Source organism: Rana temporaria, chromosome 4 (genome assembly GCF_905171775.1).
Source record: "Rana temporaria chromosome 4, aRanTem1.1, whole genome shotgun sequence".
Lineage (NCBI taxonomy): Eukaryota > Metazoa > Chordata > Amphibia > Anura > Ranidae > Rana > Rana temporaria.
In genome coordinates, this window is record NC_053492.1 from 287,661,564 (window position 1) to 287,689,217 (window position 27,654).

Consider the following 27,654-nt stretch of genomic DNA (forward strand, 5'->3'; position numbering starts at 1 on the left):
ACTTTTTCCTATACTAAATATCCCCCCCCGCAAAAATAAATATATATATATATATATATATATATAAAAAATCCTCAGTTTAGTCCAGGGGTCTCAAACTGGTGGCCCTCCAGCTGTTTTGAAACTACAAGTCCCATCATGCCTCTGACTGTGGGAGTCATGCTTGTAACTGTCAGCCTTGCAATGCCTCATGGGACTTGTAGTTTTGCAACATCTGGAGGGCCACCAGTTTTCAGCACGAAAGTTATAGCGTTTACAAAATAGGTGTAACGCTATCAGCGTTAATTCAGTGTGTACGAGCGCAGCTGTATCTCTCCCTAACAGCTGCGCTCTATTCAATGAGATGTCCGCGTCACTTCCGGTGCGCGGACGTCTGCGGTTCACGCTGGAACGCGGAAGTGCGTTCCAGCGTACGGCGCCCGGCTCCTCTCACGAGCCCGGGCTAGTTAAACCCCCAGGTTCGGCGGCAGGGTGTTCAGATATTGCAGTTGGACGCCTGCCGCCACCTGTGTATTGGGACCCCTCTGCAGCCTCTCCTTCTCGGACCAAATCTGCCAGCAGCCCTGACGCCAAACCAGCCTCCCTGATCCAGCTTCACAGCACCTCTTCCCTGAACCCTGCTATCTGGATGTCAGCAACCTTTCTGTTGGAAACCTCCACTTGAAGCTACTAGCTAACCGCAAGTACCCTAATGACAATTAGCTGTTATTACAGTGTATATCTTCTCTGCTGTTAAAGGGACAGTGTTCTTATTCTCTGTATCTGCTATATTACTGGGTCTGTTATCTCAGCTCAAGTGTATTCCCTGCACTCACCTCAGTAAGACCACTGAATCATTAATAGAGTCATTTGCATTCTGCCGCAGCCAACCTGTCTGTTTAATACTGAGCTGCCAGTAGCTATATCAAGGACTGTTCCATAGTCTGCTGTCTAATTAAGTTTATGAAGTAATAAGCTACCATAATTTAAGTTCTGTTTCTCACTGGAGGTTGTGATGAGTAAACCCCAAACTCTTATTGTTCATTGAGAGTGAACCGGTGGTTGAGCCCTGAGAAGCCTCTGCAGTTGAGATCCAAAATCATATTTACTAAACCCAGAATATTCTTGCAGGGTCATAACAATAGGGGATAGTTTTATGGCATTTTTATTAATATTTTTTTTTATTAGTAATGGCGGCGATCAGCGATTTTTATCGTGACTGCGACATTGTGGCGGACACATCGGACACTTTTGACACTATTTTGGGACCATTGTAATTTTTACAGCAAACCGTGCTATAAAAATGCACTGTTTACTGTGAAAATTATACTGGCAGTGAAGTGGTAACCTGTAGGGGGCGCTAAGGGGGTTAAAGCCCTGTACACACGATCGGATATCTGATGGAATCTAATCCAATGGATTTTTTCATCGGATATCCGATGAAGCTGACTTTCATCAGTCTTGCCTACACACCATCAGTCAAAAATCAGATTGTGCCAAAACGCGGTGATATACAACACTACGACAAGTGGAAAAAAATGAAGTTCAATGCTTCCAAGCATGCGTCAATTTGATTCTGAGCATGCGTGGATTTTTGACAGATGGAGTTCCATACAGACGATCATATTTTTCAATCGGTCTTTTATCCATAGGATATTGTTCCTTAGTTTTGGCCGATTTGTATTCTTCTACATATTTTTGGTAAAAAAAATCACAATAAGCATATATTGATTGGTTTGTGCAACAGTTATAGCGTCTACAAAATAGGGGATAGAATTATGAATTATTATTTATTTTTTTACTAATAATGGCGATTTTGTCAGGACTGCGATATTACAGCGGACACATCGGACACTTTTGACACTTTATGTGAACCATTCACATTTATACAGCGAACAGTGCTATAAATATGCGCTGATTACTATATAAATGTGACTGGCAGGGAAGGGGTTAACACTAGGGGGCGATCAAGGGGTTAAATGTGTGCCCTGCTAGATGATTCTTACTGTGGGGGAGGGGACTGACTGGAGGAGGTGACCGATCAGTGTCCCTATGTACAAGGGACACACCATCAGTCTCCTCTCCCTGATGGGACGTAGATCTCTGTGTTTACACACTGAGATTCACATACCTGGTTCTGTAACTGCCGAACGAGGGTACCCGGTGGACATCGTGGCCGCCAGGCATGCGCATTGGCACCTGAGTGACGCAGTGACACGCGCGCCCCCCAGCGGCCGGGAGGCCCAAGGACGTCATATGAAAAGTGGTTAATGTCTAAACCTCTGGCAACAAAAGTGAGTACACCCCTAACTGAAAATGTTCAAATTTTGCCCAATTAGCCATTTTCCATCCCCGGTGTTATATGACCCATTTGTTTTTACAAGGTCTCAGGTGTGAATGGGGAGCAGATGTGTTAAATTTGGTGCTATCGCTCTCACTCTCTCATGCTCGTCACTGGAAGTTCAACATGGCACCTCATGGCAAATAATTCTCTGAGCATCTGACAAAAATTATTGTTGCTCTACATAAAGATGGCCTAGGCTATAAAAAGATTGCCAAGACCTTAAAACTGAGCTACAGCATAGTGGCCAAGACCATACAGCGGTTTAACAGGACTTGTTCCACTTAGAAAAGGGTTCGCTATGGTCGACCGAAAATAGTTGAGTACACATGCTCAGCATCATATCCAAAGGTTGTCTTTGGGTAATAGACGTATGAGTGCTGCCAGCATTACTGCAGAGATTGAAGGGGTGGGGGGTGAGCCTGTCAGTGGTCAGACCATACGCCGCACACTGCATTAAATTGGCCTCTTATAAAGATGATGCACAAGAAAGCCTGCAAACAGTTTGCTGAAAACAAGCAGACCATGTTCTGTGGTCAGATAAGATAAACATATTTGGTTCAGATGGTGTCAAGCGTGTGTGGCGGCAACCAGGAGAAGAGAACAAAGACAAGTGTGTCTTGCCTACAATCAAGCATTGTGGTGGGAGTGTCATGTTCTGGGGCTGCATGAGTGCTTCTGGCCCCGGGGAGCTGCAGTTTATTGATTGAGGGAACCATGAATGCCAACATGTACTGTGACATGCTGCAGCAGAGCATGATCCCCTCCCTTCGGAGACTGGGCCACATGTCAGTATTCCAACATGATAATGACCCCAAACACACCTCCAAGATGACCACTGCCTTGCTGAACAAGCTGAGGGAAAAGGTGATGGACTGTTGATGGTCTGTCTCCAGACCTAAACCCTATTGAGCATCTGTGGGGCCTACTCAAACGGAAGGTGGAAGAGTGCAAGGTCTCTAACATTCACCAGTTCTGTGATGTCGTCATGGAGGAGGGGAAGAGGACTCCAGTGGCAACCTGTGAAGCTCTGGTGAACTCCATGCCCAAGAGGGTTAAGACAGTGCTGGAAAATAATGGTGACCACACAAAATATTGACACTTTGGGCCGATTTGGACATTTTCACTTAGGGGTGTGCTCACTTTTGTTTCCAGTGGTTTAGACATTAATGGCTGAGTTATTTTGAGGGGACAGCAAATGTACACTGTTATACAAACTGTACACTCACTACTTTACATTATTACAAAGTGTCATTTCTTCAGTGTTGTCACATGGAAAGATATAATAAAATATTTACAAAAATGTGAGGGGTGTACTCACATTTGTGAGATACCTTAGATAAAAAGTAGATGTCATCCAAATTTCTCTGCAAGTGCACTTTAAACAATCTTATTTTCATAAAAAGCAATTCCTTTCCATATCAAACACATACGAATGTCTATGATGCCATTGTCTTTCTTCCCTTGTACTTGAAGCTAATGTTCTCTTTAGTTGCACCTTGAACCTTTAACTAGTTGTTTTCAAGCAACTTTCCTCTCTCTTCAAAGGCAGACATACCATTTTGACAGAGGTGAAGAGTACATTTCAACTACTTTTCAGAAAATGCTCATCTACTATGCAGTTCAATTCATTATAAGTTGAAAATGTTGCATATGAACATTAAATTGCATCATGCTCCAGTACAGTCCACAGTGGGAAGCTAAAGTTCATAAGTATTTTAATAAATGATGATAGTTTTGTGTTTTTTTAAATAGTGCTTTTGTTCAAATACATCATTCTAGTTCAGTAATACCTCAATTACCTTATTAGTGTTTCTATTTTATTTTTATTTGTTTACCATCAATTTAATGAGCAAAGGTGTCTGGGTTTGAGTTGCAGGGGGGTTCACTGAATGCTGTATAAAGGATACAAAATCCAACCCCACTAAGGTCTATGTGGGCATATTTTAATGCTACATATGCCCATTTTCAATGCCAATAAAGGAAACTTTTATAATAAATAACATACAGCATGGAAAGGGTCCTACTTTTAATTCAACGTCATAGGCAATATGGGAAATCCTTTAAATGTCATGCTTGGGGATGCCTTTAAGCTGTATGTGGTGTTAGGGAGCAGTACAATTTTCACTAAGTGAGTCAGTGGCACCATATTCTGGCATCACATTTTTTCAATGTATAATACATTTTGATGCATTTAACATGATTTAAATAAAGCCACAGCACCCAATCTTTTTTTTAAAAAGATAGCAAAAGCCCTCAACTTTGTAGAAACTGGACAGTTACACAACAGTTTAAAAGATCTATGTGGGCATATGTTAATGCTACATTTGCCCATTTTCAAAGCCAATAAGCAAGGCTTTTCCAAAAAGGGCACGAGGAGCTTGGACAATGCCACTAGGGACATGTTACAAAGGAAACTTTTTATAATAAATAACATACAGCATGGAAAGGGTCCTACTTTTAATTCAACTTCATAGGCAATGTGGGAAATCCTTTAAATGTCATGCTTGGGGATGCCTTTAAGCTGTATGTGGTGTTAGGGAGCAGTACAATTTTCACTAAGTGAGTCAGTGGCACCATATTCTGGCGTCACATTTTTTCAATGTATAATACATTTTGATGCATTTAACATGATTTAAATAAAGCCGCAGCACCCAATCTTTTTTTTACAGTAGTCTTTGTTGTGATACCTGATTATTTATCAAGTTTTAACAGGCCCTAATAGGAGAAACAGTAGCCACAACACATCTAAAAGCTAAAATAACATTTAACTGTAAACAAAATATAGCAAAAGCCCTCAACTTTGTATAAACGGGACCGTTACACAACAGTTTAATAGTATATTTTGTGAGCTTTTTTTTCCCAGTACCACACTGCATTGACTTAAAAATGTATTAAACTATTAAAACAAAAACACTTAAAAACCACAACCCCACATTTGCCAAACCCCCTCACTTCTCTGTATTCCTATTTATTTCTAACTTTAAAATACAGACCTCAGGTACGGTATGTGTTTTGATGGCAAAAACAATGTTGAATGTAAATGGGACTTTGCTAACGCACATCTACCACAACAAACTGTTTTGGAAAAACATTTTATTCTATATTCACAAATAAAGCTATTTCACGTATACACAAATGCACATAGAGTATTACAATTATAAAGACATTGGGATGGAGGTGGCCTGAGGAAGGGAATGCTATTGTCCCTAGACATATGCAAAGCTTTTCACTCTCTTGGTCTTACCTTTTCAGAAACTTGGTTAAATTTAATTTTGGACTTACATTTTTGGCCTCCTTACACTTCTTATATAGGTTTCCTATGGCACACATCTCTTTGAGAGATAATACATCTGATTACACCTCTATAGCCCTGGGAAACAGACAGGAATATCCTTTATCCCCCCTTATATTTATAATAGTGATGAGACCTTTAGCGATAGTGAAATGAATTGATTTAATTATTTCAGGAATATAAAGCAAATATAAAACTCACAAATGTGCCTCATTTGACAATGATCTACTGGTTTTTGGTCACTTATGCTCACACCACTTCCTAATTTACTCTCCCTTTTGAATCGATTTGGTCACTTTTTTGGACTATTAGTCAACTGGGACAAAACTGAGGCAATGAATGTAAATTTGGATGACTGTATCCTAAGAAGCCTAAAAACACAATACTCATTTTAATGGCAGATAAAGTTGTTGTCTTACCTAGGAATTAATTTGACTCCTCATATATCGTCGGGAATTATCGTAGGTAATATGTAAAAATGACACTCATGGCCAACATCCGTAATGTATAGGTTGAAAAAAAATGACTATATAGACCAAACATGGAGACCATATCCGAAAAATCATTACATTTTATTATACATTTTTTTTTAAACGAAACATACACATGTATGCCAATTAATAGTTAAAAACCAGTAGTGTTTTCTATATAGACACACCAGTGATTTACCTCATATGCTCCATTTCTCGTTGGGCTTCCTTATATACTTTGGGTGCCCATCCAAGGGATTCTTTGTGCGTAGGTGTTTTGGTGCAGAGGTACGGAGTGCATATGTATATTATATTGTATATTATATTATTATGTTTGCTCTATATTATGCTTAAATATTGTGTAATATATATTCAATTATCCTGAATGGGAGGAATAGCTTTGGTCAAAATGACGGTTTTACTAAAACATTTATACTACGTTCGGACATTACCTATTACCATATAGTATATTTTAAGCTATGATTAATTGACTTAATTTGGGGTCCCAAGGGTTGCAGAGTGGCCCAAAGCATGCTATATGCTATACCCTTGTGGATCTTAGAAAAAGGGGTCTTGGGAAAGGCACTTAAAATAAATGGTCATTCATTTATATTATTCACCTCAATGGCTAATGCCTGGTCCAGCAAAGTTTTCAATGAAGATTTATAGGCCACAACTGCATCACCCAATAAGCTCTCCATGGCTTCCATTAAGCAGGCCTTCCTAGTATGAATGACTACACTCCCACCTGCTAGTTGTGCATGTGGTGATTTTTTAATTAACACCTGTGATACAAAAAGGAGAAGTGAGTATAATGTTTGCATCTTAATATTTATTAAAGACGTTATACAGTAATGCACTAGGCTGGCGCACCTTCTTCCTTTGTTTTTTTACAGCCACTCCTTTGTATAAGGTTTTGATTACCCCCTTATAAAAATAAATCTGATTTGTTTGACAAATTCTGATTTTCATGAAACCATGCAGTCTATTGCTTAAAAAATAAAAAAATAAAATATATATATAAATACTATCTGGTGGAAGCCACGTGGGAGGTGGTGAAACTAGTAGAGGAGGTTTGCACTCAAAATCTCACGATACATGGCCCCATTCATTCTTCCATATACACGGATCAGTCGTCCTGTTCCCTTTGCAGAGAAACAGCCCCAAAGCATGATGTTGCCACCCCATGCTTCACAGTAGGTTTGGTGTTCTTTGGTTGCAACTCAGCATTTTCTCTCCTCCAAACACGACAAGTTGTTTCTACCAAACAGTTCTACTTTGGTTTCATGTGACCATATGACATTCTCTCAATCCTCTTCTGGATCATCCAAATACTCTCTAGCAAACCTCAGACGGGCACGGACATGTACTTGCTTAAGCAGGGGGACGTGTCTGGCTCTGCAGGATCTAAATACCTGGTGGCGTAGTGTGTTACTGATGGTAGCCTTTGTTACGTTGGTCCCAGCTCTCTGCAGGTCATTCACTAGGTCCCCCCGTGTGGTTCTGGTATTTTTGCTCACCGTTCTTGTGATCAGTTTGACCCCACGGGGTGAGATATTGCATGGAGCCCCAGATCGAGCGAGATTATCAGTGGTCTTGTATGTCTTCCATTTTCTATTTATTGCTCACACAGTTGATTTCTTCACACCAAGCTGCTTGCCTATTGCAGATTCAGTCTTCCCAGCCTGGCGCAGGTCTACTATTTTGTTTCTGGTGTCCTTCAGTAGCTCTTTGGTCTTCACCATAGTGGAGTTTGGAGTGTGACTGTTTGAAGTTGTGGACAGGTGTCTTTTATACTGATAACAAGCTCAAACAGGTGCCATTAATACTGGTAATGAGTGGAGGACAGAGGAGCCTCTTAAAGAAGAAGATACAGGTCTGTGAGAGACAGAAATCTTGCTTGTTTGTAGGTGACCAAATACTAATTTCCCACCATAATTTGCAAATAAAGTCTTTCCAAACCAGACAATGTGATTGTCTGGATTTGTTTCCACATTTTGTCTCTCATAGTTTAGGTATACCTATGATGACAATTACAGGCCTCTCTCATCTTTTTAAGTGGGAGAACTTGCACAATTGTTGGCTGACTAAATACTTTTTTGCCCCACTGCGTTTCTGAATTTCCAGGAGCAAAGGGGGATTAAAGTTTGAAGCAGCACAGTGGAAGGAACGCATACCAGTCATAGATTGCCTTTTATTCCTTGAGCCATCAAAGTTTTCTGACGATTCCTTGGAGGGAGTGTTTGCACAGGGTGCAAGGCGTGTTTGACCCTTTGCAGGGTCGTGTAAAAGAGGTGAGCAAGCAAGCGAGCACTCTGGATATGGAGGTTGCTTGATGAAACATCACACAAGCTTTTGCACACCCGTAGAAGAATCTTTTATTTGATTATTGGACATTCTTATTATATAATAATATAATAAGAAAGTCCAATAGCACAATCAGTGTTAGTCTGCACAATTGTTCACAGTTTATACCTTTGCAGTGCTGCCACACTGTTATCTTATTTAAGGGGGATATGATCAACATGCACAAATATATAAGGGGTCCATATAGTGAACTTAGTGTTGAGTTATTTACTTTACGGTCAGCACAGAGGACAAGGGGGCACTCTTTACGTCTAGAGGAAAAGGTTTATTCGCAGTGAGAGCTGTGAACATGTAGAATAGTCTCCCTCCAGAGGTGGTTCTGGCCAACTCAGTAGATTGCTTTAAGAAAGGCCTGGATTCTTTCATAAATGCACACAATATAACTGGATACTGACATTTATAGGTAATGTTGATCCAGGAAAAATCTGATTGTCTCTTGGGGGTCAGGAAGGATTTTTTCCCCCTGCTGAAGCAAATTGGATCATGCTTTGCTGGGGTTTTGTGCCTTCCTCTGATCAACTGTGGGTATAGGATTGGGTATATGGGATTGTTTGATATTATTTTTTTTATTTATCTATTTTTATGGTTGAACTAGATATACTTGTGTCTTTTTTCATCCTGACTAACTATATAACTATAGTTCTCTTTATGCACATTAGCTTCCCACTCACCTATTTTGCTTTGCAGACATCTGGCATTGGTGAAGAAACATATTTGCACATGTATTTTGCAAATTGTTTTGTTGTACAAATAGATTAATTTCCAATGGTTGTTTGTAACATAGGAACTGTCTTATAACCTGCCATAGCCCTTCCCCATCTTCCCCCATACCACCGACCATTAGGGACTGTCCCCTGTCTGCCACATTATATAATCTAATTCACCCCTTCTCCTCAATCCTAGTTTAAATACTCTTCCAGCCTTCCCATAAACATCTCCCCCAGCACAGCAGATTCCCTTCCATTGTGGTTCAAACCATCTTTAGCATATAGGTTGTACCCAGATAAAACGTCAGCCAAGTTCTCCTGAAACCCAAATTGTTTCCTCTTACACAGGATGTTTAACCATGCATTGAGTTCTCTAAGCTCCCCCTGCCTTTCCTGTGTTGCACATTGCACAGGCAATATTTCAAAGAATATTATCTTTCAAATTACAGCCTAGTTCTTAAGGAGCCTCCACCTTCCATGTATTCTATCATTGATTTCAAAATGGACCGGAACAGTTTGGTCTTGCCCAGCCTCTCCCAATAATTTATTAACCCTGTCCACCACATGCCAAACCCTGGTACCAGGGAGACAACAAACCATTCAGTTGATGTGATCCTGGTGACCAATTATTCTTATTTATTACCAGTTCCTCTGATTATAGAATTCCTATTACCACCAACTGTCTGTCATGGATATGCAGCAATGTTTGTCTGTCAGCTTACCTCTCCTCCACGTGTTCACCTTTAGAGGCCAGCCACTCTCACCTGGCTGCATAAGTAATCTCTCCTCCAAGCATGGTTCCACTCCAGCCCCTATTAGAGAACTCTATATTGACCCGTGCACTGCAAGCCAGTCTTGCTGATCAGCATTGTCTGTTTAGCTTTTGTGTGCAACTTGCTGTGTCTTCTACGTCTGATTCCAGTTACCGGTCTTGGCTTGTTCTCGACTATCCCTGCCTGCTTGTGACCCTGACCTCTGGCTTGTTCTATGTTTATCCTAGTCTGATAGTCGCCTTGACTTTTGTCTTATCCCCTTACTATTCCCCTGTAGCCTACTGTGAGCGTGAGCTGGGAGACTCTGGAGGTTGCGACCTGGAGACAGTTGCAGCCCAGTCCATCCTCACCACTAGAGGCTCTGGTGAACACCTGCTGGCTCTTAGACTCCACACCCTGGGGAATCTTATGCTCTAGCTACCTGTGGGATCTGTGTTGGTTTTCCAGTGGACCTGCCTTCCTTAACCACCCAGAGTTCCACCCGCAGCAGTCAGCCATAGGGTCCAATACCGTAGTGGTGTACTCCTGACCTCAATTATGTGCATCTGTCCTCTGGCCTCAGGTGACCTGACACTGTCTAGGTATACCTGCAGCACCCTCACCTACCCTGCTAGATGGGCTGCTGTCCCAGCTGTTAGGGGTAACAATAACATTTAGGGCTGCCACCTTTGATTTTTCCACCCCCACAACTTCACCCAACTTGGCTAATTGGGTGCTCAAACCCAGGGATGGCCTTTCTTTATTGTGAGACCCTACCACTCTCTCTGACTACAGTAAACAGTAATAAAGAAGATACTACTGAAAAAAAAATAGAGAAAAAGGAAGCTGCTAGCACCACAATTGACATACATTGCATAAACTAGGAAACCATACAGTGCTGCACTAAAATAATATATAAAGTGATCCTATACATGAACATACAGTGCCTTGAAAAAGTATTCATACCCCTTGAAATGTCCCACATTTTGTCATGTTACAACCAAAAATGTAAATTTATTTTAGTGGGATTTTATGTTATAGACCAACACAAAGTGGCACGTAATTGTGAAGTGGAAGGAACACGATACATGGTTTTCATTTTTTTTTTACAAATAAATATCTGAAAAGTGTGGCATGTATTTGTATTCAGCCCCTTTTTCTCTGATAACCCTAAAAAATATAGTGGAACCAATTGCCTTTAGAAGTCACCTACAATCCACCTGTGTGTAATGTAATCTCAGTATAAATACAGCTGTTCTTTAAGCCCTCAGAGGTTTGTTAGAGAACATTAGTAAACAAACAGCTTTAGACAGGCCAAGGAACACACCAGACAGGTCAGGGATAACATTGTGGAGAAGTTTAAAGCAGGGTTAGGTTATAAAAAAAATCCCAAGCTTTGAAAATCTCACAGAGCACTGTTAAATCCATCATCCGAAAATGGAAAGAGTTATAGCACAACTGCAGACCTAAACCGACAAGCCGGGCAAAGAACAGCATTTTTCAGAGAAGCAGCCAAGAGGCCCGTGGTAACTCTGGAGGAGCTGCAGAGATCCACAGCTCAGATGGGAGAATCTGTCCACAGGACAACTATTAGTCATGCATTCCACAAATCTGGCCTTTATAAAGAAGAGTGGCAAGAAGAAAGTAATTGTTGAAAGAAAGCCATAAAAAGTCCAGTTTGTAGTTTGCGAGAAGAAATGTGGGGGACACAGAAAACATGTAGAAGAAGGTGTTCTGGTCAGATGAGACCAAAATTTAACTTTTTGGATTAAAAGCAAAACACTATGTGTGGAAGAATACTAACACTGCACATCACGATGAACACACTATCCATACTGTGAAACATGGTGGTGGCAGCATCATGTTGTGGGGATGCTTTTTTCAGCAGGGACAGGGAAGCTAGTCAGAGTTGATGGGAAAATTAATGGAGCCAAATATAGGGCAATCTTTGTAAGAAACCCTGTTAGAGTCTGCAAAAGACTTGAGACTGGGGCGGAGGCTCACCTTCCAGCAGGACAACAGCCCTAAACATGCAGCCAAAGCTACAATGGAATGGTTTAGATCAGAACATATTCTTGTGTTAGAATGGCCCATTCAAAGTTAAGACCTATATCCATTTGAAAATCTGTGGCAAGACTTGAAAATTGCTGTTCACAGACACTCTCCATCCAATCTGACAGAGCTTGAGTTATTTTGCAAAGAAGAATGGGCACAAATTTCACTCTCTAGATGTGCAAAGATGTGCAAAGATGGTAGAGACATACCCAAAGAAACATGTAGCTGTGATTGCAGCGAAAGGTGGTTCTACAAAGTATTGACTCAGGAGGGCTGAATACAACTGCCACACTTTTCAGATATATTTTTTTTAAATGTTAAAAACCATTACCGGTAATCATTTTTGTTCCACTTCACAATTATGTACCACTTTGTGTTGGTCTATATCCTAATAAAATCCCAATAAAATACATTTACGTTTTTTGGTTGTAAGATAACAAAATGTGGAAAATTTCAAGGGATATGAATCCTTTTTCAAGACACTGTATATCACAAAGGGTATGTAAAAACATCAAATCAAATGGGTGCAAAATTAAAATGTATCATTAAAAACAGTCCACTAAGAAGACTCTGACTACAGTAACTCATCTTCTTACCTGATAATCCTGACTTACCCCATCCACCCTCCACATAAACCCCATTAACCACCTGCTTAGTGAGCGGACCCCTTTTTAGGCTGGGTTCACACTTGTCCGACAAACGGTCCTACATTGGGAGCCTCATGTAGCATGACGTGTGAAAATCAATGTTTCCCTATGAGAGCTGTCTTAACTGATCCTACACAAGTCGGTCCGACTTTGAAAATGCTCCCTGTACTACTTTTGGTCCTACATTGATCCTACTTCAACCCATTGAATATCATTGAAGTCGGACCAAAGTAGTATCCTGTTTATGAAAGTAGGATGGATGTAGGACCAATGTAGGATAAATGTAGGACCAATGTAGCAGAGCAAAGTAGGATGAAAGTAGTGTAGTAGTGTGAACCCAGCCTTAAGGTTGTCAGTTCTGCCCAGTGTTGCAAAATTCTCCTTCAGATCTCTAATGTGATCTTTCAGAAGGGCAACCCACTCACATATGTTGCAGCATCATTCATATAGGAAGGGGGGTAAAGTAATTTTTTTCCTGATTTATTTTGCAACAATTACAATTTTCGTAGCCATCCAACTGTGGAATCATTATGTGTGGCATCCTTATAATGCCAGAGCATTGGAATAGGCTGCAAACATTGAGAAAAAAACTCAGCATCTAATCTGTAGTCAATAGAAACATGAGGAAATCTATTGCTTCTCGGTACAAATCAAATGAAAATCGTTTTGTTCACTTACAATAAAAATGTCAGGTTTTGTCATCTGAAAAGTCAGAATTGGCAGTCGAAAGCAATACACTTAAGCCCTGTACACACAATCGGATATCTGATGGAATCTAATCCGATGAATTTTTTCTTAGGATATCCGATGAAGCTGACATTCATCAGTCTTGCCTACACACCATCGGTCAAAAATCCGACCGTGTCCAACGCGGTGACGTAAAACACTACGACGTGCTGAGAAAAATGAAGTTCAATGCTTCCGAGCATGCATCGACTTGATTCTGAGCATGCGTGTTTTTTTGACCGATGGACTTTCACACAGACGATCGTTTTTGTTCTATCGTTTTTTTATCCATAGGAAAATTTTAAAACATGTTCTATGGAAAACAAACCGATGGGGCCCACACACGATCGGTTTATCCGATTAAAATGGTCCATCGGTCTGTTTTCATCAGACAAACCGATCATGTGTACAGGGCTTAACGATCAGATAATCAGCCAATCGTTCCTTGTACAAAATTTCACTTTCGATTTTCTTATCGTGCGCATGGTCCATAAGATGACAGAGTTTACACCTTTAAAAAAATAAGTCAACAATGGCAGCTCCTATATTTCTAGCCTCAGCCTGTTTTTTGTTTTTTCTTCACAATGTTTAAAAACATATCTATTTGTTATAAGTGAGCATTCAATTAAATGATTATGTATTGTTATTGTATTAAAAATTTTAAATTTAACGGTCCTTTACCACGTTATCAGCTGTGAATGACAGCTGATCACATGATGTAAACAGAAGTCCGTTATCAGCTTTTTTTTTCTTCACGCTCACAGCGTGAGGAGAAAAATAATAAAGCCGATTACTGCATTCTGTAAAAGGGCCATTGGTCCCACACAGTGCCCAACAGTGCTACCAACCAGTGCCCATCAGTACTGCTAATTAGTGCCCACCAGTGACACATATCAGTGCCTTACAGTGCTGCCAATCAGTGCCACCTACCAGTGCCTATCAGTGCCCAACAGTACCAACCATCAGTGCTGCCTATCAGTGCCACCTCTCAGTGCCCTACAGTGCTGCCTATCAGTGCCCTTCAGTGCTGCTGATCAGTGACCATCAGTGCCACCTATCAGTACCGCCAATCAGTGCCATCTATCAGTGCCTCCTGATAAGTACTCACCAGTGCTGCCTTATCAGTGCCCATCAGTGCCACCTATCAGTGCCACCTATCGGTTCCCATCAGTGCCACCTTATCAGTGCCTATCAGTGCAGCCTATCAGTGTCCATCAGTGCAGCTTCTTTAGAGCACATCAATGAAGGAGAAAAATTACCTGTTTTCAAAATGTTATAACAAACTATGAAAACAGTTTGTTTAGCAAAAAAAAAAAAAAAAAAAAAAAACAGTAGTTATTGAATACCACCAAAAAAAAGGTCTATTTGTGTGAAAAAATTCAAAAAATGTAATATGGGTACAATGTTGCATGGTCGCGCAAATGTCATTCAAAATGTGACAGCATTGAAAGCTGACAATTGGCCTGGGAAGAAAGGGGGTATATGTACCCAGTAAGCAAATTTGCAAAGCTAATTCAATTGAATCAACAGAAGTCACAAATTGTACTAGTATGTATATAATATAAACACTACAATAGTAATACCACATTTTCTGCTATTTCCAAGTACCGTATATACTCGAATATAAGCCAAGTTTTTTAGCACATTGTTTTGTGCTGAAAATGCCCACCCCTCGGCTTATACTCGAGTCACCTTTTTGCACCTGATCTCCTGGACTTTGGGGACCTGGTACCAGCACACATGTAGCCCCACTCTTAGTCTGCATGTGTGCAAAGTTTGTTGTTCATGGACCTACGGCCGGGGAGCACCGATTTTTCAAAGCCGGGCACCCCTTTCATAGACTCCCATGTTAAATGGTAATTTCTCCAGTGATTTTGGGGACCCGGTACTGGCCGTTCGTAGGTCCCCCTGGACCTGAAACTTGGCACACATATAGCCCCATTTCTCCTTTAAAAGTGTAAAAGTGTACAAAGTTTGTTGTCTGGGGGACCTACGGCTGGGGAGCACCGATTTTTCAAAGCCGGGCACCCCTTCAATAGACTCCCATGTTAAAGTCAGTCTAGTCACGGGCACAGTGAGGCATGAGCACAGTGAGGCATGGACACAGTGAGGCATGGGCATGGACACAGTGAGGCATGCAGATGGACACCCTAGGCTTATTCTCAAGTCAATACGTTTTCCCAGTTTTTTGTGGTAAAATTAGGTGCCTCGGCTTATATTCGGGTCAGCTTATACTCGCGTATATACGGTACATACAAATATTTGATGAATCCCAACCATGGCACTACCTACCTGGAGTTTGCATGTTCTCCCTGTGCCTGTGTTGGTTTCTTCCATGTACTTTGGTTTCCTCTCACACTTCAAAGGCATGCTGGTAGGCTAATTGGCTCTTGCCTTAATCGTTCATAGTATGTGTATGAATGTGAGTTAGGTACCTTAGATTGTAGACTCCTTGAGGGCAGAGGCTGAATATATATGTAAAGCATTGCGTAAATTGATGGTGCTATGTAAGTACCTGTAATAAATAAAATAAAAATAAATAAATTATACAGTGTGAGGATATCATTTACCCCTTTGATGCCTTTTATTTTATATATTTACTGAATAGTTTGACAAACATTTGCAAACTGGGTGATATTATTTCCTAAAACAAGCTGTAAAAACCAAAGCAAGCGCTGAAAGGCTGTGTTTACATTAAAACTCTAAGTTTTGTGTGAAAGTCTAAATCAGAATCTTGACTTCATAACATGGTTCTTTATGGAAATAGAAAAGACCCATTTACTTTAAATATTGTAACTGCAATAAATATGATGCCATTGAACGAAATGTGGAAAGAAAATGATTACTTTAGAAGTAATTTGCTGTAAAGTTGCGGATCACAAGCAATATATATTTGGCACATTATGATAATGCCTGCTTTATCTACATGCATGCTTTAAGATAAAAGTTCATTTACTGGAAATTGAAAGCTAGATATAAATATAAGCTGTGCATACACAAATGTAATAGCTTCCCGCTTTTGAAAACAAAAGTGTGAAATACAAGTACAAAAAAAGTCTGCTTCTTACCTAAATGTACTATTCAAACTTAGGACAAACATTAACATTCCAATTTTTTTACTGATATGCAGAGATTGTGGACTCCATGATTTTTTGTTGCTTTAAACGGAATTTGAAGTGAACCTTTGCCTATATTAGTAACAGGATTATTTTTCACTACGGAACATAATCAGTCAGTACTTATCTTCCCTGCTCTCTTTTCTGCATTAGTATGATTGGCTTGTGTATTACCACTGCAGGCAATCTGCCCCTGAAATGCATCGTTCTCATCCAACAGTATTTAGGATAACTGGGGATAGAAATGTTATTTGTGTCTAAGTAGTACCCTATTTTTTTTATTTTTTATAAAATTGATCATGAAAAAAACGATGCTCTTTCTGGTATGTAAGGTTGTTTGAGCACGCCTGTGCCTACACACCCTATATCTGTATATCTGTACGGCAAAATGTTATGACTGGCTGGGAGTCTTAGACACACGGGGCCAGATTCATGTAGCACTTACACCGTTTTTTTTGGGAGATTCGCGGCGTAAGTGCAGATTTGCGCCGGCGGATCGCTGCGCCGTACCCAGAGAACCAGATTACGCCTCCAAATAGACTTCATTGCCTTGGTGTAACATTTCCACGCCGGCGCGGCGTTGGCGCAGATTTACGCTGGTCGGATCTGGCACGGCCATGGTTTTTGTGTTTTAAATATGCAAATGAGGTTGTTGGGCCGATTCATCAACTTAAGCTTGACCGGCGCAGGCTACTCCCGGTGCTCGGAACTGAAAATTCCGGCGCCAAGTTACCCCTCATAAAAGCAGGGGTAACTTTGCACCAGACTTGCACAGGTCAGCTGTAGAGCAGCTAAAGCAGCAGCGTTACAGACGAGCTGAGCAACAACACTTGCTGGACAACACATCTGTGTGCCAACATGCCAGGGGCAGCCGTGGTCCTTGCACTATTGCGTCGACGGGCATGTAGGAGGGCACGGGAGAGGATATTCCGCACGCGCATTGACGTCTTTGCCATGGGGGAATTGGAGGTGTATCGCACCTACAGATTCAGCCGTGAAGTCATCCTGGAATTAACTAGAATCCTGCAGGATGACATCACCAGCCCAACACACCGCACACATGCAGTGCAGCCACTGGTGAAGGTCCTGGCAACCCTGCATTTCCTGGCCACTGGAGCAGATGTGTGCACCAGGTTATCCCTGCAATCCTGAGATGCATGGCCAACCAAATCATAAAACCCACCCAGGAGGTCCAGCGGCTGAAGACAATGAGAGATTTCTACCAAATTGACAGATTCCCACGCACCGTGGGGGCCATTGATTGCACCCATGTGGCACTACAGCCCCCCCGTGACATGGAGCACATATACTGCAATCACAAGCATTGGCATTCAATCAATGTACAGGTGATTGCCGATGCCCAATGCCTCATATGGCACGTCCGTGCCAAACACCCCGGGTCCTGTCATGACAGCTTCATATACCGTCAAAGCAACATCCCTACAGAATTTGAACAGAACGTGTACAGGAACAGCTGGCTGGTTGGTGAGTGACATGGGTGTCAGGTATGACTGTCCCCCCCATGATGCAGACATCACGAGGGGCACATGCATGACTAACATCCTCCTGTCTTTTCCCTTCCAGGTGACGCGGCATATGCACTGGGACCCCATATGATGACTCCATTCCGGAACCCCCAGACCCCAGGAGAGAGAAGATACAATGAAGCACACGCACGTACCCGTGGAGTGGTGGAACGCACATTTGGCCTCCTAAAGTCCCGTTGGATAAGTCTGGGGGTACCCTGTTGTATTCCCCAAACTTTGTGTGCCAGATCATCGGGGCATGTTGCATGCTGCACAACTTCGCCATGAAAAGAGGCCTGGAGATTGACATACGTGATGACCTGACCCCCGAACCACATAATCCCCCCCTGCCAGAAGCTACCCCGTCTGCTGATGGAAGAGCAGTCAGGACACGCCTCGTGGAAGGCTTCTTTTCACGTTAAACACCCACATTAATCATGGCACAATGATAATGCACGCATGTACACCACTGTGGTCCCTAGCACATACACCCCACATCCACATTGAATTGGATTAGACCGAAGTACCCCCCATGGTACTAGGGAGCAGCAACGCCGCGCCAAGGCTCCAATTATGTTGCTGTACATTCATACACCTTTCACACGGGTCGTGGGGATCACTTCTCCCCAACAACTGAGGGTGACAAACCCTAATGGCAGGAGTGTCACCCCCCCCACATTCACACACCATTCACACTGAAGCCTGCACTACTCCCCGTGTGCAGAAAAAAAAAGACTCATAACCTGAGTATACAATAAATAAAAAAGACTCATAACCTGAGTATACAATAAATAAAAAAGACTCATAACCTGAGTAAAAAATAAATAGTCCAAAAAATCAACGGCCCTGGCGTGGGCTCTTTCTTGTCCCTAGGGTTTTGGGGCGCTGTTGCCTGGTGCGAGCCGGGGCTGGGGGGGCTGGGGGGGCTGGTGGGGCAGGTGGAGCTGGGGGGGCTGGTGGTGGAACCTCCCCCAGTCTCTCCATAGCTGCCTGCCTGCCCTCCATTGCCACGGCTAGCCGGTGGAGGTACCTATTGGTGGCAGCCTGCATCCGCAGCCGGCGGGTGGTAGTGCTGCGCTGCTGGCGCCGTGTCAGCCTCCCCTCCTCTCTGACAGCACCTGCCAGGCTCCGGACCTCAGCAACCAGCTCAGATGTGGTGTCCTGCAGGTCCCCCAGACAGGACAGAAGGGCTGCCCCATTCCCCACAACGTCCTGCAGGCTCTCATTGATGTGCCGACTCTGCCCAGCCTGCTGCGTAACAGCCTCCTTCACTGCCACAGTGCAGGCAGCCTGGCTCTCGGCAGAGGACGCCAGGCTAGCTGCGACCCGTGTCAGATCCCCCGCAAGAGTCCCAATGTGGCGGGTCTGCCTGGTTTGGTCCCTTGCAAGATTTAACTCCAGCTGATCAGGGACTCCCCTCGTTTTTTTTAAAGCCTTCCTCGGGCAGGAGCAGCTTGAGGCCGGGTGGAGGGGCTGGCCCTGGAGGGGCTGGGGTCCCGTGAGGGGCTGGCCCTGGAGGGGCTGGGGTCCTGTGAGGGGCTGGCCCTGGAGGGGCTGAGGTCCCGTGAGGGGCTGGCCCTGGAGGGGCTGAGGTCCCGTGAGGGGGAATCCCTGATAGGGATTGAGAGCCCTGAGGGGGAAACTCTCATGAGGGGGGAGGTTTGGGAGGGGGAAGGAATGGGGGTCTCCACCAATAAATAAAGAGTCTCCTCCTCTACCACGACCTGCTCCTCCTCCACTTCCTCCATCACAGACGTAGGGGCAGTCTCCACCCTGGATGTGGTGGGTTGCCCTGCAGCCGATGATGGCCCAGCTGCATCCTGTACATCTGTGGAGGACACAAAACATTCAGATGTTGGTGGACCCACACACTTGACACTTCTTCCATCCCCCCCACACACACACACATGCAACACACCCGAAAGAAGATAAAACACACTTACCTCTCCTCAAGGGCTGATCCCCAGAATCAAAGCCCTCCAGGCCCTCCACCAGCTCCCTAGCCAGGAACCTGGCCACAACAAGGTCCTCCGCTGTCAGGGTGATCCTTCTGGCTGGTCCTCCTCCTGTTCCACTGGCATGCTTTTTGTTGGCCACCAATTTTTCTTTTACTAAGCGACGCAAATCATTTATTTTCTTCCGGATGTGCTTTGGCTCCCTCTCCGCCACCCCCAAAGCATTCACCTGCGCTGTGATCTTCGCATAAATTATGAGTTTGTCAGCCTTGCCAGTGTAGGCACTCTGTGGCCCATAGAGGCGGTCCCCATGTTGGGAGAGGCCCTCAATAATTACAGCCCTCTCCTCTGGGCTGAACTTGGTCATCCGCCCACCTGAGGATTCCTCATCAGCCATAACTGCCCCACCACACTGCAAACGACCTAGCTTGGAAAAAAAAAGCTTCAGTACATTTGCACCTGCAGGGCGGAAGTCTGGGCTGATTTATGGACTGGGCATTGGTAGTGGGCCGGCGTAGCTCAGGGGTCACACCGGGGCGCAGTTCTGAGCATGTGCAGATTGGGGCATTTACCCCTGGATGTCACTGCGCATGCGCGGTCTAAGATGCGCCCCGGCGTGACCCCTGCGCCACGGTTGGCACTTCATTAGCATAGGGTGACTCCCATTTGGCCTTACCGCACCTTACACCGTCTAAAATCCGCCAAGCTGGCCCATCTTACACAGAAAATTTTTGGTGAATCACCTAACTGCCTCTCCGCGCTGAACCGGCGTAGTCTAAAAATTATGCGATACGCCGGTCCAAATCGGCGCCATTGTACATGAATCTGGCCCACGGTCGGTCAAAACCGATGAAAACGGACTGAAGGACCTTTTCATCGGACCAAACCGACCGGTTGTGGGCCCCATCGGTCAGTTATCCTTTGATCATAAAATGTAGAACTTGCTTTAAAATTGAACCGATGGACACCTAACCGATAAATCAAAACCAATGGTTAGTATGCAAAAGCATCGGTTAAAAATCCACGCATGCTCAGAATTAAGTAGACGCATGCTTGGAAGCTTTGAACTTCATTTTTTTAGCACGTTGTTGTGTTTTACGTCACCGTGTTCTGACCCGATCGGTTATTTAACCTATGGTGTGTGTAGGCACATCAGACCATCAGTCAGCTTCATCGGTTAACCGATGAGAACGGTCCGAAGGACCGTTCTCATCGGATGGACTGATCGTGTGTACAGGGCTTTAGGAGATTTAGAGTAAGATTGGGTGATAGCTTTTGACTTTACCAAGATAGCTGCTTCCACACAGAGACACAGTGCAGAACAATACAAAATAAGATAGTAGGGTAGACCACAAGCAATACTAGTAACTAGTAGGGATGAGCTCAAGATTTATTTGAAGCTTTGGAGCTCTGTTTCTATGCAAGATTATTTCTGTTAATTTAACTTTGAGAACCCAAGCACAATGGACACCTATTGGGAGATTTCACACATTTACTTGTGTATATAAATGTTTCTATGTTTATGGAATATTTGCACTTTAGAGTTTGTTAAAGCGCAAACGTATGTTTTTTTGCATTGTTTTATTATTTTATAAGAGCACTATAATTTTCAGTGTTAACCTACTTAATGTTGTTGCAGTATTGCTATGGTTGTGCTGCACTATATTCAAGTTTTCATGACTAGTAATAGTTTGTCAAATTAAACTGAACTTGTTGTGTAATGTTGAATATGTGTCATAAGTTACCAAGTCACTTCTTCAGTTCCTAGAGTGTCAAGAAGAAGATACCCTAGCATTTATAGTTAATCCTGAGGACAGCTAAATCCAATCACCATGGAATGTGTATATGTTTATTGTCCAAAAGCAGGATGGATAGTGTATAAGTTGTGGTGACATCCTGTCTTAAAGTGGATGTAAACCCACTCTCATCCTTCCTATACTACTGCCATAGTGCTGATCTATAAGGATATACATGCCTCCTGCACATATCCTTACCTGTGAAATGTCTCCCCTCTGTCTGTTATACGACCCGAAAAACTGCAGATTCTGTGGGTGGATCTGTTGTCTGGAGCTCTGTGGGTAGAATTGTGATGGACTCCCCGCCCACCTCTACACTCCCCTTACACTGAATTCTGCTGATGATGATCACCAACATCCAGTCAAAATCCAGAAAAGTAACCACATGACTTCAGAAAAAGAGTGGGGGTATGAATTAAAAAATAATGCCTGTCTCCAGGCTAGTGCATGAGATATGTAAATAACCTGTCACTCACAGCAAGGGGGCGGAACGGACTAAGGTTTTTCTCTGTAAGTCCGTTTCATCTCACTGAACAATAAAAGAGTATTGTTTAGAGCTGGATTAACTCTTGTGGCAAGAACGGGCACAGATGATAGGAAATCTTATTCTGTACATTGTCACATAAAAAAATAAATGAAAAAAATTGGGGTTTACATCCACTTTAAGATGGCCATAGATGGATAGAATTTTGTACAAATATTGTTAGTAAAAGTCTTAAGAAAAATAGTACAACATTTCTCCGAAAATTCTGAGAACATTCAAATGTCATTCGAAAGATTTTGTTCGCTTTTAACAATTGATTTTTGGAATAAATGGACTTTACTAAATGAAAACCACATACACTGTTAGAAATGTGTTTGTTAAAGAAATATCCTGCTCCTTATAATTTTCTCATCACTGTGGTCTAAAACAAATATTGATTTGACCCAGCAATGTTCGAAAAACGAATAAATTATTTTAGAGTATTCTTTTCCTAAGAATATTCTTTCTAAATTTTACCCATCTATAGCCAGCTTTAGTCACATAACCCCATCGTTTTGTGAGAAAGCCTGCATAGGTGTTAGGTCCAAAGGCCCTGAGTGTCCTATCGACCAAAACCACCCAAATTTGCCGAATTACCCACAGAGAGGGATATGGATCAGTGACATGCATGTATTAAAAGCGACATAAAAAGTGTCACTTTGAAATTCCCGTTGTGTGGGCACGCGTGCCCCTGCCGCAAGCCCTGTAACCGTGCCTGCGGGACCTTCGGACTCGATGTCTGGCGGTGTCCCGCAATAGGGTCACAGAGATGCAGAACGGGGAGAGGCAAGAGCAAACATGCATCTGCCCATTCTGCCTAGTGACACTGTCACAAATTGTCTGTTCCCTGTGATCGGGAACAGCAATCAGTGACATGTCACATGTAGCCACACCACCAACAGTAAGAATTACTCACCAGTCTCATTTTCACAGTAATCAGTGCATATTTATAGCACTGATCGCTGTAAAAATGACAATGGTCCAAAAAATTTGTCAAGGGTGTCTGATGTGTCCGCCATAATGTCACAGTCACGATAATAATCGCTGATCGCCGCCATTACTAGTAAAAAAATAATTATTATTAAAAATGCCAAAAAACTATGCCCTATTTTGTCCATTTTCATCAGACGAACCGATCGTGTGTGGGTCCCATCATTTTTTTATCCATGGGTGAAAAAACTAGGAACTTGTTTTAAAATTATCTGATGGTTAAAAAAACGATAGAAAAAAATGATTGTCTGTGGGGAAATCCATCGGTTAAAAATCAACGCATGCTCAGAATCAAATCGACGCATGCTCAGAAGCATTGAACTTCATTTTTCTCAGCACGTCGTTGTGTTTTACATCACCACGTTCTGACACGATCGTTTTTTTAACTGATGGTGTGTAGGCACGACTGATGAAAGTCAGCTTCATCGGATATCTGATGAAAAAATCCATCAGACCGTTTTCATCGGATGAACCAATCGTGTGTACAGGTACGCCATCGTAACTCGGAATCTAAGCCGTCGTATGTTTAAGTGTATGCTCAAACTGAGATACACTTAAACCTAGCTAAGATACGACGGCCTGCGCCGTCATATCTTAGCTGTCTAGTTCGGCCGGCCGCTAGGGGCGTGAACGCGGATTTACGCCTAGAATGCGTAAATCAGCGAGATACGCCGATTCACGAACGTACGCTTCCCCGTCGCAGTAAAGATACGTCGTTTACGTAAGGCGATTCCCGGCGTAAAGTTAGTCGAACAAATAGCTGGCCTAGTCAATGTTAAGTATGGCCGTCGTTCCCGCGTCAAAATTTTAAAAATGTACATCGTTTGCGTAAGTCGTCCGTGAATAGGGCTGGACGTAATTTACGTTCACGTCGAAACCAAAAAGTCCTTGCGGCGTACTTTGGAGCAATGCACACTGGGATATGTCCACGGACGGCGAATGCGCCGTTCGTAAAAAACGTCAATCACGTCGGGTCACGAGTAATTTACATAAAACACGCCCCCCTCATCCTCATTTGAATTAGGCGCGCTTACGCCGGGCCATTCATGCTACGCTGCTGTAACTTAGGAGGCAAGTGCTTTGTGAATACAGCACTTGCCTCTCTGACTTACGGTGGCGTAGCGTAAATGCGATACGCTACGCCGCCGCAAATGTAAGCCAGTCTATCTGAATCTGGCTAATAGGTAAGTAGTAGCAACAGCAGCATTTGTTTTACAATCAGGGCATGTTGTACAATTAAAATGTCACATAGATTTTATAAAAATGCTGCATTTTAAACAGTATTTTATTATATTGCAATTCAATAAGTATTTTTAATAACATTTTTTTTATCTAGACTTGTTACCTGGTTCCTGTTATTGTAAACCTGGCTACGGAGGAGACAAATGTGAGCAATGTGATCTGGGGTATATTGGGTATCCAGATTGTGTACCTTGTAACTGCAGTGTATCTGGCAGTGAAAATGAAGACCCATGTGTGGATCCATGTATTTGTAAGGTAGGTTAGTAAGTACTGTATCTGTACTTGTTATAAAACAATGTTAAAGTGCACGTGTCGGACAAAACTGTTTTTTTGGTAAACACCCTGTATAATAAAGGTCTAATGCTTGTTTAGTATAGGGAGATTTAACAGAGGGAAATACTTACCGGTACCTCATTCCTCTTCCCCACCAGTGCTTTTCTTTTCTCTGGCTCCAGCCCGGGAAAGTGGGAAAGGCCCACGGGATCCTCACATATAATTGCAGAACTGCTGGTCCTAAATACTATGGGCTAGATTCAGAGAGGAGATACGCCGTCGTATCTCTGAGTCCGGCCGGTCGTAAGTGGCGTAAGCCGGCGTAAGTGGGAACATGAAGAAGGTGGGGGGGGGGGTGGGAGGGTGGGGTCAATGAATATACCAAATGCAAAATGAACATGTTGTAGTAGTGATGAACTACCACTGGATTGTTAACATATACCTAATTCTAATATTACAATACAATATAATGCAATAGTAGAAACATTGTGCCATAGGTGGCAGGCAACAGTGCCTCTAATGGGAATGTTGATGATTAATTTTTCAACAATGCCTGCAGCTGTCAGTAACGGTATGTTTTAAAGGGCTTGTATTCCTTGTTACGAATGATAAAATACCTTAATATCTATAGTCTGGCCGCAGATACTCTACTGTACAAATGAGCATATGATCTATTGAGAAGGCTCTTTACAGTCTCTGGCAATATATACAGTATATATATATATATATATATATATATATATATATATATATATATATATATATATATATATACTGTATATATATATATATATATATATATATATATATATAGATATATATTATACAGTATATACAGTGCCTTGAAAAAGTTTTCACATCCCTTGAAATTTTTCACATTTTGTCACATTACAACCAAAAAAGGTAAATGTATTTTATTGGGACTTAATATGCTAGACCAACACAAGTGGCACATCATTGTCTAGTTGAAGAAAAATTATAAATGGTTTTCAATTTAATAATACAAATTAATATCAGAAAAGCGTGGTGTGCATTTGTATTCAGCCCCTTTACTTTAATACCCCTAACTAAAATCTAGTGGAACCAATTGCCTTCAGAAGTCACCTACAGTCCACCTGTGTGTAATGTAATCTCAGTTTAAATACAGCTGTTCTGTGAAGCCCTCAGAGGTTTGTTAGAGAACCTTAGTAAACAAACAGCATCATGAAGGCCAAGGAACATACCAGACAGGTCAAGGATAAAGTAGTTTAAAGCAGGGTTAGTATATATAAAATATCCCAAGTGTTGAACATCTCACGGAACACTGTTCAATCCATCATCCAAATATGGAAAGAATATGGCACAACTGCACACCTACCTAGAAATGGCTGTCACCTAAATTGACAGTCTGGGCTAAGAGAGCATTAATCAGAGAAGCAGCCAAGAGGCCCATGGTAACTCTGGAGTAAGGATGAGCCGAACACCCCTCGGTTTGGTTTGCACCAGTACTTTCGAACAGGCAAAAAAATCAGACGAACACACAAACACCGTTAAAGTCTATGGGACACGAACATGAAAAAAACAAAAGTGCTATTTTTAAAGGCTTATATGCAAGTTATTGCCAGAAAAAACGGTTTGGGGACCCGGGTCCTGCCCCAGGGGACATGTATCAATGCAAAAAAAAACTTTTTAAAAACTGATTTTTTTTTCTGGAGCAGTGATTTTATTAATGCTTAAAGTGAAACAATATAAATAATATAATCCTTTAAATTTCATGCCTGAGGGTGTCTATAGTATGCCTAAAAATTGGCAAGTTTTTCCCATGTTTAGAACATTACCACAGTAAAATGAAATTTCTAAAGGAAAAAAGTAATTTAAAACTGATCACGGCTGTAATGAATTGTCAGGTCTCTGCAATATACATAAAACTGATTGAAAAAACGAAACCAAAAATTTAAAAAAAAATGGCGTGGGGGTCCCCACAAAATCCATAGCAGGCCCTTCAGGTCTGGTATGGATATTAAGGGAAACCCTGCACGAAACTTAAAAAAAATTGCGACCCCCAGATCTTGCCCCCTATGTGAATTGGTAACGGGGTACATTGAACCCCTACCATTTCCCAAAAAAAGTGTAAAAATAAAAAAAAAAGGACAAGAGACAGCTTGGGACAAGTCTTTATCAAAAAATAAAAATGTCCCGCAATGTAATTCCACGCTACCTGACACACAAAATAAGAAAAAAAAGCTGCAACAATTCTGCCTCTATGGGGGGCTCCCTCCGAATGATACTTCTTCTTGATGACAGCTGTTATATAGCTGAGGGAGGGGCCACCCGATGATGTAAATAGGTGACCCCACCCCCCACTGACAACACAGGGGCTTCCCTGGGCTTCCCAGTGTCGTCAGAGGGGGGCAGGGTCAGATATATAACAGCTGTCATCAAGAAGAACCGTCATTCGGCAGGACCTCCGATGAAGGTAGAACTGTTGCAGCTTTTTTCCCAGCTCAACGGGCAGTGTGAATTTGGACATTTTTATTTTTTATTAAAGGACTTGTCCCAAGCTGTCTCTTGTCTTTTTTACAATTTTTTACACTTTTTTGGTGAAATGGTAGGGATTGTACCCCATTCCAATTCACATAGGGGACGGGCCGGCATCTGGGGGTTCCCCTTTGTTAAAGGGTGGCGTCCCAATTCCAATAAGCCCCCCGCCCGCAGACCCTTACAACCACCAGGCAAAGGTTGTGGGTACAAGGTGCTTTAGGGTCAGACCCCAAAGCATTCTCCCCATGTTGAGGGCATGTGGCCTGGTACAGTTCAGGAGGGGGGCGCACTCTCATCCCCCCAACTTTTCCTGTGGCCTGCCAGGTTGCGTGCTTGGATAAGGGTCTGGTATGGATTTTCGGGGGACCCCTACG

The 27,654-nt window shown here is 42.5% G+C and overlaps 1 protein-coding gene across 1 annotated transcript in view; it reads left to right on the forward strand.

Moving 5' to 3' along the window:
* The window catches only part of LAMA2 (laminin subunit alpha 2), a 1,029,834-nt gene that overhangs the window by 356,474 nt on the left and 645,706 nt on the right, over positions 1-27,654 (forward strand). Inside the window, 1 exon segment of the mRNA XM_040350410.1 lies at positions 24,582-24,742. Within this exon segment, the coding sequence (XP_040206344.1) occupies positions 24,582-24,742 (161 nt within the window).